The 14,485-nt window shown below is 35.2% G+C and overlaps 1 protein-coding gene across 1 annotated transcript; it reads left to right on the top strand.

Moving 5' to 3' along the window:
* The first annotated feature begins 805 nt into the window (after window positions 1-805).
* Window positions 806-14,153, top strand: LOC127877675 (malignant T-cell-amplified sequence 1-like). Its single transcript, XM_052423768.1, has 6 exons — window positions 806-903; window positions 4,180-4,332; window positions 4,615-4,715; window positions 6,994-7,127; window positions 12,466-12,533; window positions 13,261-14,153. The coding sequence occupies exons 1-6, from the start codon at window positions 893-895 to the stop codon at window positions 13,340-13,342; spliced, it is 549 nt and encodes a 182-aa protein (XP_052279728.1). The 5' UTR covers window positions 806-892; the 3' UTR covers window positions 13,343-14,153.
* The last annotated feature ends 332 nt before the right edge of the window (window positions 14,154-14,485 follow it).

The raw sequence follows: 14,485 nt of genomic DNA, 5'->3' as shown, positions 1-14,485 counted from the left end.
CTGACCATTTACGAGATTGCGAGCCAGTTCGTCGACAAGTTGAATAAGTTGAGTTTCGCAGGAACCTCGTTCCCTGAAACCATGTTGAAAATCATACAAAATGTTATGTTTGTTAAAATGTGCTGTGAGGTTGGAAGCTACAATATGAGCTAAACTTTACAAAGAATGCTGGTTAATGAGATTGGTCTATAGTTAGCTGGATCCAAATCTTTGGTAAAATACCTAAATATGTCAAGAGATTTCTGAAATAGAAGAGATAGTATAGGTGAGATTTGATGTCGAAGATTTTGAAGGACTAGTGGCCTGATGTTGTCTGGACCTGCAGCTTTGTAGGGTTTCAGTTTGGAAAGGAGCTTCATGACACCGTTGACCGAGATAGTGATTTCTGGCATGATTGGGTGTCTGCTACTTGAAGAAGAATGAACATTAGAATTATCTAGGGCTGAAAAGCAAGATTGAGATAGAGTTAGGGGGGGGGGGGGGGGGGCATGGGGCTTAACACTGACTAAAATTGCTGGTTCAGGATATTGACTTTGTCTTTATTTGAAGATTTTGTTGTACCTGAAATGTTATCGTATAATGTCAAAATACCGCATGCATCTTGTTTGGCGCTCATGATTAGGCTGAAAAGTTTTTTTATGTTAAATTTTGAGCTGTATTCATCTGTTTCGCCATTTTGGTCTTGCATGCCTAAAAGAAACTTATTCAAAATATAAAAAATTTGAAATCACAATTTGTTCTTAGGGTATGTGCATGGGTACACAAATTCACATTAAATGTAACACAATGATTGTGGATTTTAAATCTTAGTGTTTTGTATCCTTATGTTTGCGTTTTGTACATAATAAAATATTTTGGTAATATATAAACACGAGAGTAAATAAAAATAAACATGTTTAAGAAGTTAGTATTTAAAATTTCTCAAAACTTGTCTTGCGGAATTGTATATTTCTGATTTCGTAATTATTTGCTTAAGTACATAGGCAGTTTCGATTTAGTAATTAACATATGGACGGCATTTTTAAGGGCACATTTATTCGGATATTTCGGACAAACACTGTTGTGTATTTTTCTTATTACCATGTACAAAACAGAAATTACAGTTGTTATAAACGTCTACACCCCTTTTTTTAACATCAGTTAACAGCAAAATGTGGGGCTGCCCAATGTACGGGCAAGCTTATAATATAACATAAACGGTCAAGTTACCATTACCGGATCATAACCCTTGGCGGATCACATTGATGTTCAAGACTGTGTATCGCGATAAATAGTTGACATTTTTATATGATATTTTGCATACAGTATCTTCAAGGCCTGTTGTTGTTTTTTTAAGCATTGATTTAGTCGTTATCGGAGCTACTCTTTGTCAAACATTTCAGTATAATTTGCTGACATGTATATACCACTTTGTTGACTTCCGTATTGTTTCCAAATTGAGGTTGAACATTTTTCTTGGCCACATGCTATAACTCTGTTGGAAAGTAAAAAGTTTACGCATTAACTTAAAGGCCATTTAGTAGTCTTTCTGCCTGCTAAAGTCCATTTCAGTTTTGATTCGTGTTTAAGATTTCGCAACACCTTAAATGAAATGAAGAATTAGAGCAATAACTGATAAAGCGTGATAATAAAATTTTAATATGCGTATTGATATTAAATAATATAATATATTAAAATATATGCAAACCTTGTTGCTTCTTACAATAAATGATCTTAATCTTAATGTTTTATTTATGTTCCATGTTCAATATCGATGATTAGATATGATTCAAACAATTTAAATGAGATGCCCATATCTTTTTGATCTTTTTAGGATTGTCAACAGATAATTCACGCAATAACACCATGCATAAAGTGTGGATACAAAATCACATATAGAAAACAATTAATAACAAAAAAAGAATATAATTCATAACTGGCAATGTTACTGGGTCATTGTAAACAACACATTTTATGTTTGGACATGTTAAATGTAGATGCCCCCCCTGATTGGTTTCGATCACATGATCCGTTATGGCTACAACTGATCCATTAATGCATGAATTCTGTGGCGAAAAAATGTATCACAAATACATTTTGCCTGCGTTTAAAAATAAGACTATGTGCTGAATCAGTAAGCAAAGGGCATTTAAGGTAATATTTAATCAAACTGGTTGTAAAAGAAGTCTCAAAACATTTATTGATTTTCACCAGAATAACTTAATTACGATACTGATTTGGTATTGGTAAGTAACTTGACTGTAACTTAAGATGTCTGTTTTATATTACTCAAGTAATCATTGCCTGCACATTATTGTTGAACAAAACAAATAAATATAAATGTTTGACATAAACAAATGTTACTAAACAAACCAAAAAAAATGTAATTTGTTTTTTAGACAATTTAAGCTAAAAACCAAATTTTTAAGAGCTCTATGTATAGAAACCACTTTTATTGTTTTCAAACTCTTTAATATCAAGTTTGATTGTTCTTCTCTTTTTTATTAAACAATGTAAGAAATGTCAATTTTAAGCATCATATTAATAGAAGAAAGTGAAGGCATTTGAATAATAAGACATTTGAAAATATAATTGGAAAAATTGTTATAAATTATTGGGCATCTCAAAATCACTTCCCTAACAACATTTATTGTATCTATCTTTACATATTTCTTTTACATAGTTGTAACATCCATTTGTTCATTTAGCCCAGCAAAAAAAGAACAACTGAATGACATTTTCTTATAAACATTCACGTGCTTAATTGTGGTCCACAGAAAAAATCAAATGGTTAAAATATATATATTTTATTATTACAAATGTGTTTTATTCTTCACACATTGAGTACACACAGTGATGCACTTGTAAGTATGTGATTGTAAATAAGATGGAAATTATTTTGGGCAAGCTACATTTATTTAAAGGGGCCTTTTCAGGCTTTGGTAAATTGACAAAATTGAAAAAAATTGTTTCAGATTCGCAAATTTTTCTTGAAGTTATGATATTTGTGAGAAAACAGTAATACTGAAAATTTACCATGCTCTAAAATATCCATTAGATGCATCTTTTGATGATTTAAAAACCTGAAAATTATAAAGCGTTGCAACGCGAAATGATGGAATAATTTGGAGAATTCTGTTGTTGTCGTATTTTTTGATACTACGCATATTGCATATATTAAGTGAAAAATATGTTGTTCATGATATATGAGAGCGGATGGTCTAATGGATAGATCGGGAGACTTGCTCCATGGCTCCAAGGGGTCAGTGGTTCGAACCCCGTTGAGGGTTACCAGTGATTTTTTTGTCCAATTGGGAAAAGTAGCCGTACCGGTCCAATTGGGAAAAATTGAGGCGTGAAAACCTGAAAATTTTGAAAAATCGAGTCGAGAAACCCTCAAATTGGGAAATTGGTGTATTTGATTTTATGCTCCCAAATACTTTTTAATTGATTCTAAGTGTTTTCAAGCTGTCAATATTATATTTACCTAGTTTCAAACCATAGAGCTGCACAGGGAAACTAACAACTGTTGCATTTAAAAAAAAAAATTAAAAAAAAAATTATTTTAAATTTTTTTACCTTAAATTGGGAATTTTTGGCCAGCAATTGGAAAATTTGTAGTTTTTTTGTAATTGGAAAAGTGCCGTTTACCAGTACTTTATAAAAAAGGAAAATAATCGCTGGTTATTTTTTTTTTAATTTTTTTTTATGTATTCTTGTTTTTTTACTGGAGATTTTGAGACCCAATGTAAACATTTATCAGTAAAAAGCATTTAATGACAAACTTTAAAACATGCCAAAATCTGTGAAAAGGCCCCTTTAACAAAAAAATCATATATATTTGCATGATTTTATTTAAAGGTGCACCAAACATTTACTTCAATTTAATACATTCACATGTCCATGGTCCATTATTATAAAGCTAAAATGTTGTAATTGAATTACTCTTCTGTTTCATGTCAAGGTCAACAATTGACAACAAAGTTTAAAGTATGCTGGTGATCTAGACCAGTAATTTGCCTATGGACTGCGTATTCTTGTTCTTCATGATCCATAGGTTTTATAAATTGGGTGGATCATTAAACTTACTTTGTGAAGGACAAAAATGCTTGTGAAGTCAATCTTTTACAATCATAGATTTATTTTATTTCCCAAAAACATTTTAAACCTTGAGTTCAAGGCATTCTTATTGTTTAACAGATTTGATGAGAAGGAAAGTATTTCTGGGTGCAACAATGCAAAGTCATCTGTTCAACGAGGTGTAAAGCAGTCGGTTATAGCTCAATATCCTTTCATAGAAAATTACTTGAGCGAGATTATGCCAAAGAAGGATGCCGTCAAGTTAATCAAATGGTTGGTGCTGAGTTTTGTGATGTTTGATTTGACTAAGATTATTTTCAGTATACAGTCCATAAGTATTTTATTAATAAACATTCATCATGATAAATAAATTGTGTAAAGAAGCATGTATCCCGTCTGATATAAATAAAAAATGTGATAAAAAGCATGTGTTCTTTAATGCTTTGTAAAGAAAATGACACTTAATTTTATGATGACATTTATTTATTTAATGCTATTTAATATAAAAATATATTATATCTCTGTCAATAATTTATACTGTTTGTTGTTTTTCAGTCATGAACACATAGAGATTCTGGCCAATGCAGCTGGAGAACCAGTGTTCTTCCGACAGAGGGACGGCCCTTACATACCCTCCTTGAAGCTCTTGCATAAGTGTACGCTTATGAGTTAATATATAAGTAACACTTCTCAAATACCTTTGATTCACGCTGTAGGACAACGTTGCTTAATGTCGTCTCAGATAAGCCTGTGCAGCCAGCACAGGTTTATCAGGGATGACACTTTGAGCTCTTATGGTATTTTTTTTGCAAAGGAAGTCTCTTCTTAGTGAGAATCAAGTCAAGGCTGACTTTGTCATCCCTGATTAGCCTGTATAGTCTGCACAGGCTAATCTGGAATGACATTAAGCACATGTATTAAGCTCATTTTAAAAAAGCTTTGGGAAACTCATTTCTGATTTGCAAATGTGAAACAGTGCATGGAAATGGGTACAATTATAATGATTCAGTAACAATTTTAAAGTTTCTTTACACTTAAAAGCTATTTCTATTGTTCTTTTATTTTTGAAATCTGAGATGAAAAGTTTGAATTTGTATTATGCCCACCTTCGGAGAAGAGGGGGTATATTTTTATGCCCCCGGATCGAAAGATCGGGGGTATATTGTTTTTGGCCTGTCTGTCTGTCTGTCATAGTGTCAGTCAGTCATTGTATGTGTGTGTCACAAAACTTTAACCTTGGTTAAACTTTTATAACTTTTGCAATATTGAAGATAGCAACTTCATATTTGGCATGCATGTGTATCTCATGGAGCTGCACATTTTGGGTGGTGAAAAATAAAGGTCAAGGTCATCCTTCAAGGTAAAAGGTCAAATATCATTGTTTTTTTCTTTCCTAAAACTTAAACCTTCGTTAAGGTTTGGTCATAACTTTTTTTTCGAAGAAAAGGGGGCATATAGTGATCGGACTGTCTGTCTGTCTGTCTGTCCGTCTTTCCGTCACACTTTGCGTTTAGGTTTCGAAAAATGCTCATAACTTCTATGTCCCTTGAGATATAACCTTCATATTTGGTATGCATGTGTATATGGACAAGGCCTTTCCATACGCACACAAAATTTTACCCCTGTGACCTTGACCTTGAACTTAGGGTCCGCGTTTAAGTTTCGAAATCTGCGTTTAGGTTTTGAAAAATGCTCATAACTTCTATGTTCCTTGAGATATAACCTTCATATTTGGTATGCATGTGTATATGGACAAAGCTGTTCCATACGCACAAAAAAAAATTTACCCCTGTGACCTTGACCTTGAGCTTAGGGTCCGCGTTTTGGTTTCGAAATCTGCGTTTAGGTTTTGAAAAATGCTCATAACTTCTATGTTCCTTGAGATATAACCTTCATATTTGGTATGAATGTGTATATGGACAAGGTCTTTCCATATGCACACAAATTTTGACCCCTGTGACCTTGACCTTGAAGTAAGGGTCCGCGTTTAGGTTTTGAAATCTGCGTTTAGGTTTTGAAAAATGCTCATAACTTCTATGTCCCTTGAGATATAACCTTCATATTTGGTATGCATGTGTATACGAACAAGGCCTTTCCATACGCACACAAATTTTGACCCCTGTGACCTTGACCTTGAACTTAGGGTCCGCGTTTAGGTTTCGAAATCTGCGTTTAGGTTTCGAAAACAGCTCCTAACTTCTATCAAGCGTTTATAGGGGGCATAAGTCATCCTATGGTGACAGCTCTTGTTAATATTGAACATAGCAACTTGATATTTGGCATGCTTGTGTATCTCATGGAGCTGCACATTTTGAGTGGCTAAAGGTCAAGGTCATTGTTCAAGGTAAAAGGTCAAATTTATGGCTTCAAAGCGGCGCAACTATGGGGCTAAAAAAGTAAGATTTTATCAGGTTTTATAGTGGTTTAAGATTTACATGTATTAGAGCATGATTTCTTTAAACTGATGTTATTTAATGCATTTTATATGTAATGTTTGTTGCTTACAAAATTGTCCAGTTTCAACTTATATCAGTGCTTAATTATACTTTTGACACAAATTTACACAAGAAGTAATGTATCAGTTTCAATACAAAAGTGTATGTTGCGTTATTGGAAATAAAATTAAATGAAGGCCAGGGACTATAATGTTTATTTATTTTTGCAAACACATTTTCAAAGATATATATTATCAGTAAAATAATCACCAAAACAGCCACTACACCCCATTAAATTGTGCATGCAAAAGATATATTATTACTGGTACTTTTATTTCTTTAGTAACTCTTTCCCACTTAGAAGCAAAGTAACATTGGCTATAAACAAACCATCAAAAAACCAGAACAGCATGTGAGTGACAGCAAAATATTATTTTATTTCTTTATTAAAAGAAAATTGCATACTAACAAGAATGATTGGAATTTTTTCTGCTTTCAGTTCCATTTATTTTGCCCCACATGCAGGTAGACAAGGGGGCGATCAAGTTTGTGTTGAGTGGAGCCAATATCATGTGCCCTGGCCTTACCTCCCCTGGAGCTAGGATGACCAAGCTCGAAAAGGATCAGATTGTTGTATCCTTGTTTGATTAGATTGATCAGATTATTGTATCCTTGTTTAATCAGATTGTTGTATCTGTGTTTGATCAGATTGATTGATCAGATTGTTGTATCCTTGTTTGATCAGATTGATTGATCAGATTGTTGTATCTGTGTTTGATCAGATTGATTGATCAGATTGCTGTATCCATGTTTGATCAGATTGATTGATCAGATTGTTGTATCCTTGTTTGATCAGATTGATTGATGGGATTGTTGTATCCTTGTTTGATCAGATTGTTGTATCCGCGTTTGATCAGAATGATCAGATTGTTGTATCCACGTTTGATCAGATTGATTGATCAGATTGTTGTATCCGCGTTTGATCAGATTGATTGATCAGATTGTTGTATCCGCGTTTGATCAGATTGATTGATCAGATTGTTGTATCATTGTTTGATCAGATTGATTGATCAGATTGTTGTATCCTTGTTTGATCAGCTTGATTGATTGTGTTGTTTTTTCCTTGTTTGAAGACACTCCGCTTTATATATTTTTGTTTAGAGGAAGTCTCTTTAAAAATACAGTTAAGGCAGAAATTATTGTCCCTAATTAGTCTATACAGACTGAACAGGCTAATCTGGGACGACATTTTACTCACATGAATAAAGCCCTGTTTAAATTCACATAACATCCCTAATGGAATTGTATGGCATGTGCTAGGTCATTTGGTTCCTTAGAGCTAGTTCACGTCAGTTGGCCGGGCATCACAAGCTTTCTTTGGCATGTGAACAATGAATAATGTTGCTATATGTGAATAATGTTTTCTATGTTAAAATATTAAATGACTGATTATAGTGTAGTCTTAGTCTTAAAAGTGCGCAGTCTTTGCAAAACATGCTTAAAGGGCAGGTCATCCAGACACGCATTCTTTAAGAAGTTGTCATACTGAAAGAAAAATGTATAGCCCATACTGTTTTCACATTGGTAAGCTCGTTTCAACAAAAAGAATGCAAAAGATACTGGGAGGTGCTGTCTTGTTCTTTTTTGCTCACCTTAGCACAATGTGCTCATGGTGAGCTTTTGTGATCGCCTTTTGTCTGTCGTGCGGCGTCCGTTGTGTGGCGTCAATATTTTGCCTTGTGAACACTCTAGAGGCCACATTTATTATCCCATCTTCATGTAACTGGGTCAAAATATTTGTCCCATTGATACCTCTACTGACTTCGAAACTGGGTCAAAAACTAGGTCACTAGTTTAAAAAAAAGAAAAACCTTGTGAACACTGTAGAAGTCACATTTGATGCCCAATCTTCATGTAGCTTTGTCAAAATGTTTGTCTAAATGATATGTTGGTTGAGTTCAAAAATGGTTCCGGTCTGTTAAAAAACATGGCCGCCAGGGGGCGGGCAGTATTCCTTATATGGCTATAGAGAAACCTTGTGAACACTCTAGAAGTAACAATGTTTGCCCAATCATCATGAAACCTGGTCAAAACATTGGTTTCATTGATATCTCGGATGAGTTTGAAAATGGTCCAGATCGGTGGAAAAACATGGCCACCAGGGGGTGGGACAGTTTTCTCAATATGTATATAGTGAAAACATGTGAACACTCTAGAAGTCATATTTTTGGTCCTAACTTCATGAAATTTGGTCAGAACATGTGTTTTCTGGATATGACGGTTGAGTTCGAAAATGGTTCAGATCAGTAAAAAAACATGGCCGCCAAGGGGGGTCATTTTCCTTAAATTTATATAGTAAAAAAAACTTGTGAACACTCTAGAAGTCACATTTGTTTGCCTAATCATCATCATTTTTTTTCTAAACATCGATTTTACAGATATCTTGGAGGAGTTCGAAAATGGTCATGATGGGTGAAAAAATATGGCCGCCAGGGGTTGGGGCAGTTTTCTCTATATGTATATAGTGAAAACATGTGAACAGTCTAGAAGACACATTTTTTGCCCAATCTTCATGAAATTTGGTCAGAACATTTGTTTCCTTATACGACAGTTGAGTTCCAAAATGGTTTGGATCAGTAAAAAAACATGGCCACCAGGGGGGGGGGGGTCTTTTTCCTTATATATAGAGAGAAAAACAGCTTGTGAACACTCTAGTATCCTGAATTTCTGGCAGTTTTGTCTGAGCTATCCTCTTCCTTCCTGCTGGTTTACCTCTTCCAGACATTTTGTGATGCTTTTGTTATAAAACTAAGAAATATATCTGCAGATTAATGTAGATTTTTATGCCCCCCTTCGAAGAAGAGGGGGTATATTGTTTTGCTCATGTAGGTCCGTCTGTATGTCCGTCCGTATGTCCGTCCACCAGATGGTTTCCGGATGATAACTCAAGAACGCTTAGGCTTAGGATCATGAATTTTCATAGGTTCATTGATTATGACTCGCAGATGACCCCTATTGATTTTCAGGTCACTAGGTCAAAGGTCAAGGTCACGGTGACCCAAAATAGTAAAATGGTTTCCGGATGATAACTCAAGAACGCTTATGCCTAGGATCATGAAACTTCATAGGTACATTGATCATGACACGCAGATGACCCCTAATGATTTTCAGGTCACTAGGTCAAAGGTCAAGGTCATGGTGACCCGAAATAGCAAAATGGTTTCCGGATGATAACTCAAGAACGCTTATGCCTAGGATCATGAAACTTCATAGGTACATTGATCATGACTCGCAGATGACCCCTATTGATTTTCAGGTCACTAGGTCAAAGGTCAAGCAAAATGGTTTCCGGATGATAACTCAAGAACGCTTATGCCTAGGATCATGAAACTTCATAGGTACATTGATCATGACTCGCAGATGACCCCTAGTGATTTTCAGGTCACTAGGTCAAAGGTAAAGGTCACGGTGACTCAACTTAGAAAAATGGTTTCTGGATGATAACTCAAGAACGCTTACGCCAACGATCATGAAACTTCATAGGTACATTGATCATGACTCGCAGAAGACCCCTATTGACTTTCAGGTCACTAGGTCAAAGGTCAAGGTCACGGTGACTTTACACAGTAAAATGGTTTCCAGTTGATAACACAAGAAAGCTTACGCCTAGGATCATGAAACTTCATAGGTACATTGATCATGACTCGCATATGACCCCTATTGATTTTCAGGTAACTAGGTCAAAGGTCAAGGTCACAGTGCCAAAAAACGTATTCGCACAATGGCTGCCACTACAACTGACGGCCCATATGGGGGGCATGCATATTTTACAAACAGCCCTTGTTTTATTTCATTTTTTCTGTAGGTTTAAGCCTTGGAATCCAATGCCAGAAAGGAAGTTATCTCATAACTTTCTATTTATAGAATGGGCAGTAACTCTTACTCAGGAATTTGAGAGAACTCTTTTTTCATCAACATACTAGTATGCTCAAGAAACTCTCCCTTGAAAAGTCCACATTTCTGCTAAAATAAACTGGGTTTTATTGTTTCATACAATAACCCACATTATCAAATATTTGTGTTTTAAAACGGATTTATTGATTTTTTAATTGGAAATATAATTGCAAGGTGAGTCTGAAAATAGTTAATGTTTGTTAGCTATTCTGTCACAAAGTGACAGTCACATGGTGAGCTTATGTGACCATGTGATGTCCGGTGTCCGTATGTGCGTGCGTGTGCGTCCGTCAACAATTTGCTTGTGTAGACAGTAGAGGTCACAGTTTTCATCCAATCTTTATGAAATTTGGTCAGAATGTTTATCTTGATGAAATCTGGGTTGGGATTGTATTTGGGTCATCTGGGGTCAAAAACTAGGTCACTAGGTCAAAAACTAGGTCAAATAATAGAAAAACCTTGTGTAGACAATAAAGGTCGCAGTTTTCATCCAATCTTTATGAAATTTGGTCAGAATGTTTATCTTGATGAAATCTGGTTTGGGATTGTATTTGGGTCATCTGAGGTAAAAAACTAGGTCACTAGGTCAAATAATAGAAAAACCGTCAGCAATTTGTTTGTGTAGACAGTAGAGGTCACAGTTTTCATCCAATCTTGATGAAATTTGGTCAGAATGTTTATCTTGATGAAATCTGGGTTGGGATTGTATTTTGGTCATCTGGGGTCAAAAACTAGGTTACTAGGTCAAAAACTAGGTCACTAGTTCAAATAATAGAAAAACCTTGTATAGACAATAGAGGTCGCAGTTTTCATCCAATCTTTATGAAATTTGGCCAGAATGTTTATCTTGATAAAATCTGGGTTGAGATTGTATTTGGGTCATGTTGGGTCAAAAACTAGGTCACTAGGTCAAATAATAGAAAATCCTTGTGTAGACAATAGAGGTCACAGTTTTCATCCATTCTTCATGAAATTTGGTCAGAATGTTTGTCTTGATGAAATCTGGGTTGGCATTGGATTTGCGTCATCTGGGGTCAAAAACTAGGTCACTAGGTCAAATACTAGAAAAACCTTGTGTAGACAATAGAGGTCACAGTTTTCATCCAATCTTTATAAAATGTGATCAGAATGTTTATCTTGAAGAAATCTGGGTTGGGATTGTATTTGGGTCACCTGGGGTCAAAAACTAGGTCAATAGGTAAAATATTAGGAAAACCTTGTGTAGACAATAGAGGTCACAGTTTTCATCCAATCTTTATGAAATTTGGTCTGAATGTTTATCTTGATGAAATCTGGGTTGGGATTGTATTTGGTTAGTCAGGTGAGCGATTCAGGGCCATCATGGCCCTCTTGTTTATAAACAAGGCTCTCAGGGGGGTGGTAGTTTTTTGTATGTCTACAGTTGTTTATAGTGAAACATTGTGAATACTGTTAGTCACATTTTTAGTTCAATCTGAATGACACTTGCTGAGTGCAAATGTTGTTATAATATCTTCATTTAGTCTACTCAATTAGTTTTAATAATATCATCTTCAAACATGGTGACAATCTTTATGAGCATAATATTTTTTGCTCATGGTGAACTTTTGTGATCACCTTTTGTCAATTTTCTGTCTTCCGTTGTGCGTCATAAATATATGCCTTGTTAACACTGTAGCGGCCACATTGATTGTCGGATCTTCATGAAATTTTGTCAGAAGATTTGTCCCAATGATATCTTGGACGAGTTCAAAAATGGCTCAGGTCTGTTGAAAAACATGGCCGCCAGGGGGCCATTTGTTGTTAATTCTTCATGAAACTTGGTTAGAACATTTGTTCAATTGATATCTTGGGCTGCAAAAAACAGGTCATTTCTTTTTATCTCAGGTCAGCGACTTTGGGCCTTTCAGGCCCTCTTGTTATAAATAATGTGACATATAAATGACTACATCATTGTACTAAACTTGCCACTTACCATTCTAGTGGTTCTTTGTGCCATAATTTTTACATTTAACAGTTTTCCTTAACTGCATACTAGGCAATCATGGCTGAAGGAAAGGAGTGTGCTCTGGCTATTGGGGTCACCAAAATGTCCACAGAAGAAATGTGAGTGCAGTTAAACAGTCTTTGAAAAGGGCTGTGCTATGTAAAAAAGGGGGTAAATACATGTGCGTAAAGTAACGTCCCTGATTAGCCTGTGCAGTCCACAAAGGCTTATCAGGGACAACACTTTTCGCTTTTATGATATTTTTCCTATAGACAGCCTCTTTTTAGCAAAAGTCCAGTTAAGGCGGAGAGTGTCGTACCTGATTAGCCTGTGCAGACAGCACAGACTAATCTTGGACGACACTTTAGGCACATACATTAAACCCCCTTTTCACAGAGCACGGCCCAAATATTTGTTAACCCCCTTTTCCCCAGAGCAATTTTATTAAGGTTGAACTTCAGTTATGATCTGCCTGCAAGGACAACTCTAATTGACCGTTAGAGCTGTGTCATGCACAAAAAATTCTTATGCCGCAAAGCGTAGCTCCAGACCAGCTTGCGCATGAGCACAAGTTGATTATGAGCTATCCTGTGAATGCTGGCGTAGATATACATGTACGCTGGCTGCAAATTGAATAAGACCCATTTGTGCATGACTTGGGTCTTGTGTGAAACAATTGCCTGTAATTAATCTGAATATAGCTTAGTATGCAAAATAAATGTGCAAAATAACTAAGAACGTTTCACTTCCACATTACTACATTTTCCATAGTATTAGATGATTTTATTTGCTTTATTTCTTTCTTGGTTTCTTTGACAATAAAAAACATAATATCTTTTTTTGCAGAATTTCAAAGAACAAGGGTATAGGTGTGGATAATATTCACTACCTTAATGACGGTCTATGGAATATGAAGCCAGTGAAATAGCCACAGAGTCTGTTGGTTGTCATGGGAAAGTGCTTGAATGGATGACAAAAAAACCAATGACAGGGAATGCTACAGCGTTCTAGCATCAACTGCTTCATAAATTAAATACACACTGATTATTTTAATTGCATATGCTTTAGTCCCAGAACAAGGCACACATAGATTTATGGTATATAGCAAATTATGAGGGCATAAAACCAGAGTGTTCCACCTATTAAGCTGTTTTTAGTAGCACCCTGTACTTTTTTATGCCCCTGGATCAAAAGATCGGGGGCATATTGTTTTTGGCCTGTCTGTCTGTCTGTCTGTCATTCATTCATTCATTGTGTGTGTCCCAAAACTTTAACCTTGGTTAAAGTTTTGCAATTACTTTTGCATTATTGAAGATAGCAACTTGATATTTGGCATGCATGTGTATCTAATGGAGCTGCACATTTTGAGTGGTGAAAGGTCAAGGTCATCCTTCAAGGTCAAAAGTAAAAAAAACAAATCCAAGGAAAGTTACAAGCTTTAAAGGGAGATAATTTCTATTTATCATTTGGCAGGTACAGATCGTTTTCACAAGGGAAGTAATACAAAAAATTTATTCCCTTGTAAAAATGATCTGTACCTGCCAAATGATATAATCCAAAGGGATATAGTAAAAAAAAATTAAATCAAAGCGGCGCAGTAGGGGGCATTGTGTTTCTGACAAACACACATCTCTTGTTTAAATATTTTGTGAATTATATTAAAGGTCTGTTGAATCAAGATATTTAATGAAAGGTTATTGATTTTGTTCAGGATGTATATAAAATATAACTGCTATGAGGTCGCTCTCTTATTTGTCTTGTTTTACTCATATTTATTTCAAATGTCTTTAGCGATTTCATTCAGGAAGATGTTCAATTAAATTTGTTATTTATATTCTGTTTATGACAAATATTGCCTAATTTGTTTGCATCACTTTTCAATCCGACTTGATTGAAATAAAAAACAAACACATTTGGTCACATTGATAATACTAATTATTTACTATGCAAATATGTTTTTCATTATATGTAAACCTTTTTATGTCCCCCACTATAGTAGTGGGGGACATATTGTTTTTGCCCTGTCTGTTGGTCCGTTGGTCTGTTGGTTGGTCTGTTGGTTGGTTTGCGC

Source organism: Dreissena polymorpha, chromosome 4 (genome assembly GCF_020536995.1).
Source record: "Dreissena polymorpha isolate Duluth1 chromosome 4, UMN_Dpol_1.0, whole genome shotgun sequence".
In the NCBI taxonomy this organism is placed as follows: domain Eukaryota; kingdom Metazoa; phylum Mollusca; class Bivalvia; order Myida; family Dreissenidae; genus Dreissena; species Dreissena polymorpha.
The sequence above is the reverse complement of the archived record's forward strand: the minus strand, read 5'-3'. Positions and strand labels throughout refer to the sequence as shown.

Bases quoted from the DNA above. Each gene is read 5' to 3' on its own strand.
- LOC127877675 (XM_052423768.1), top strand. The intron at 4,333-4,614 runs GTTGGTGCTGAG...GTTGTTTTTCAG, and splicing joins GCCGTCAAGTTAATCAAATG to TCATGAACACATAGAGATTC. The intron at 12,534-13,260 runs GTGAGTGCAGTT...CTTTTTTTGCAG, and splicing joins AAAATGTCCACAGAAGAAAT to AATTTCAAAGAACAAGGGTA.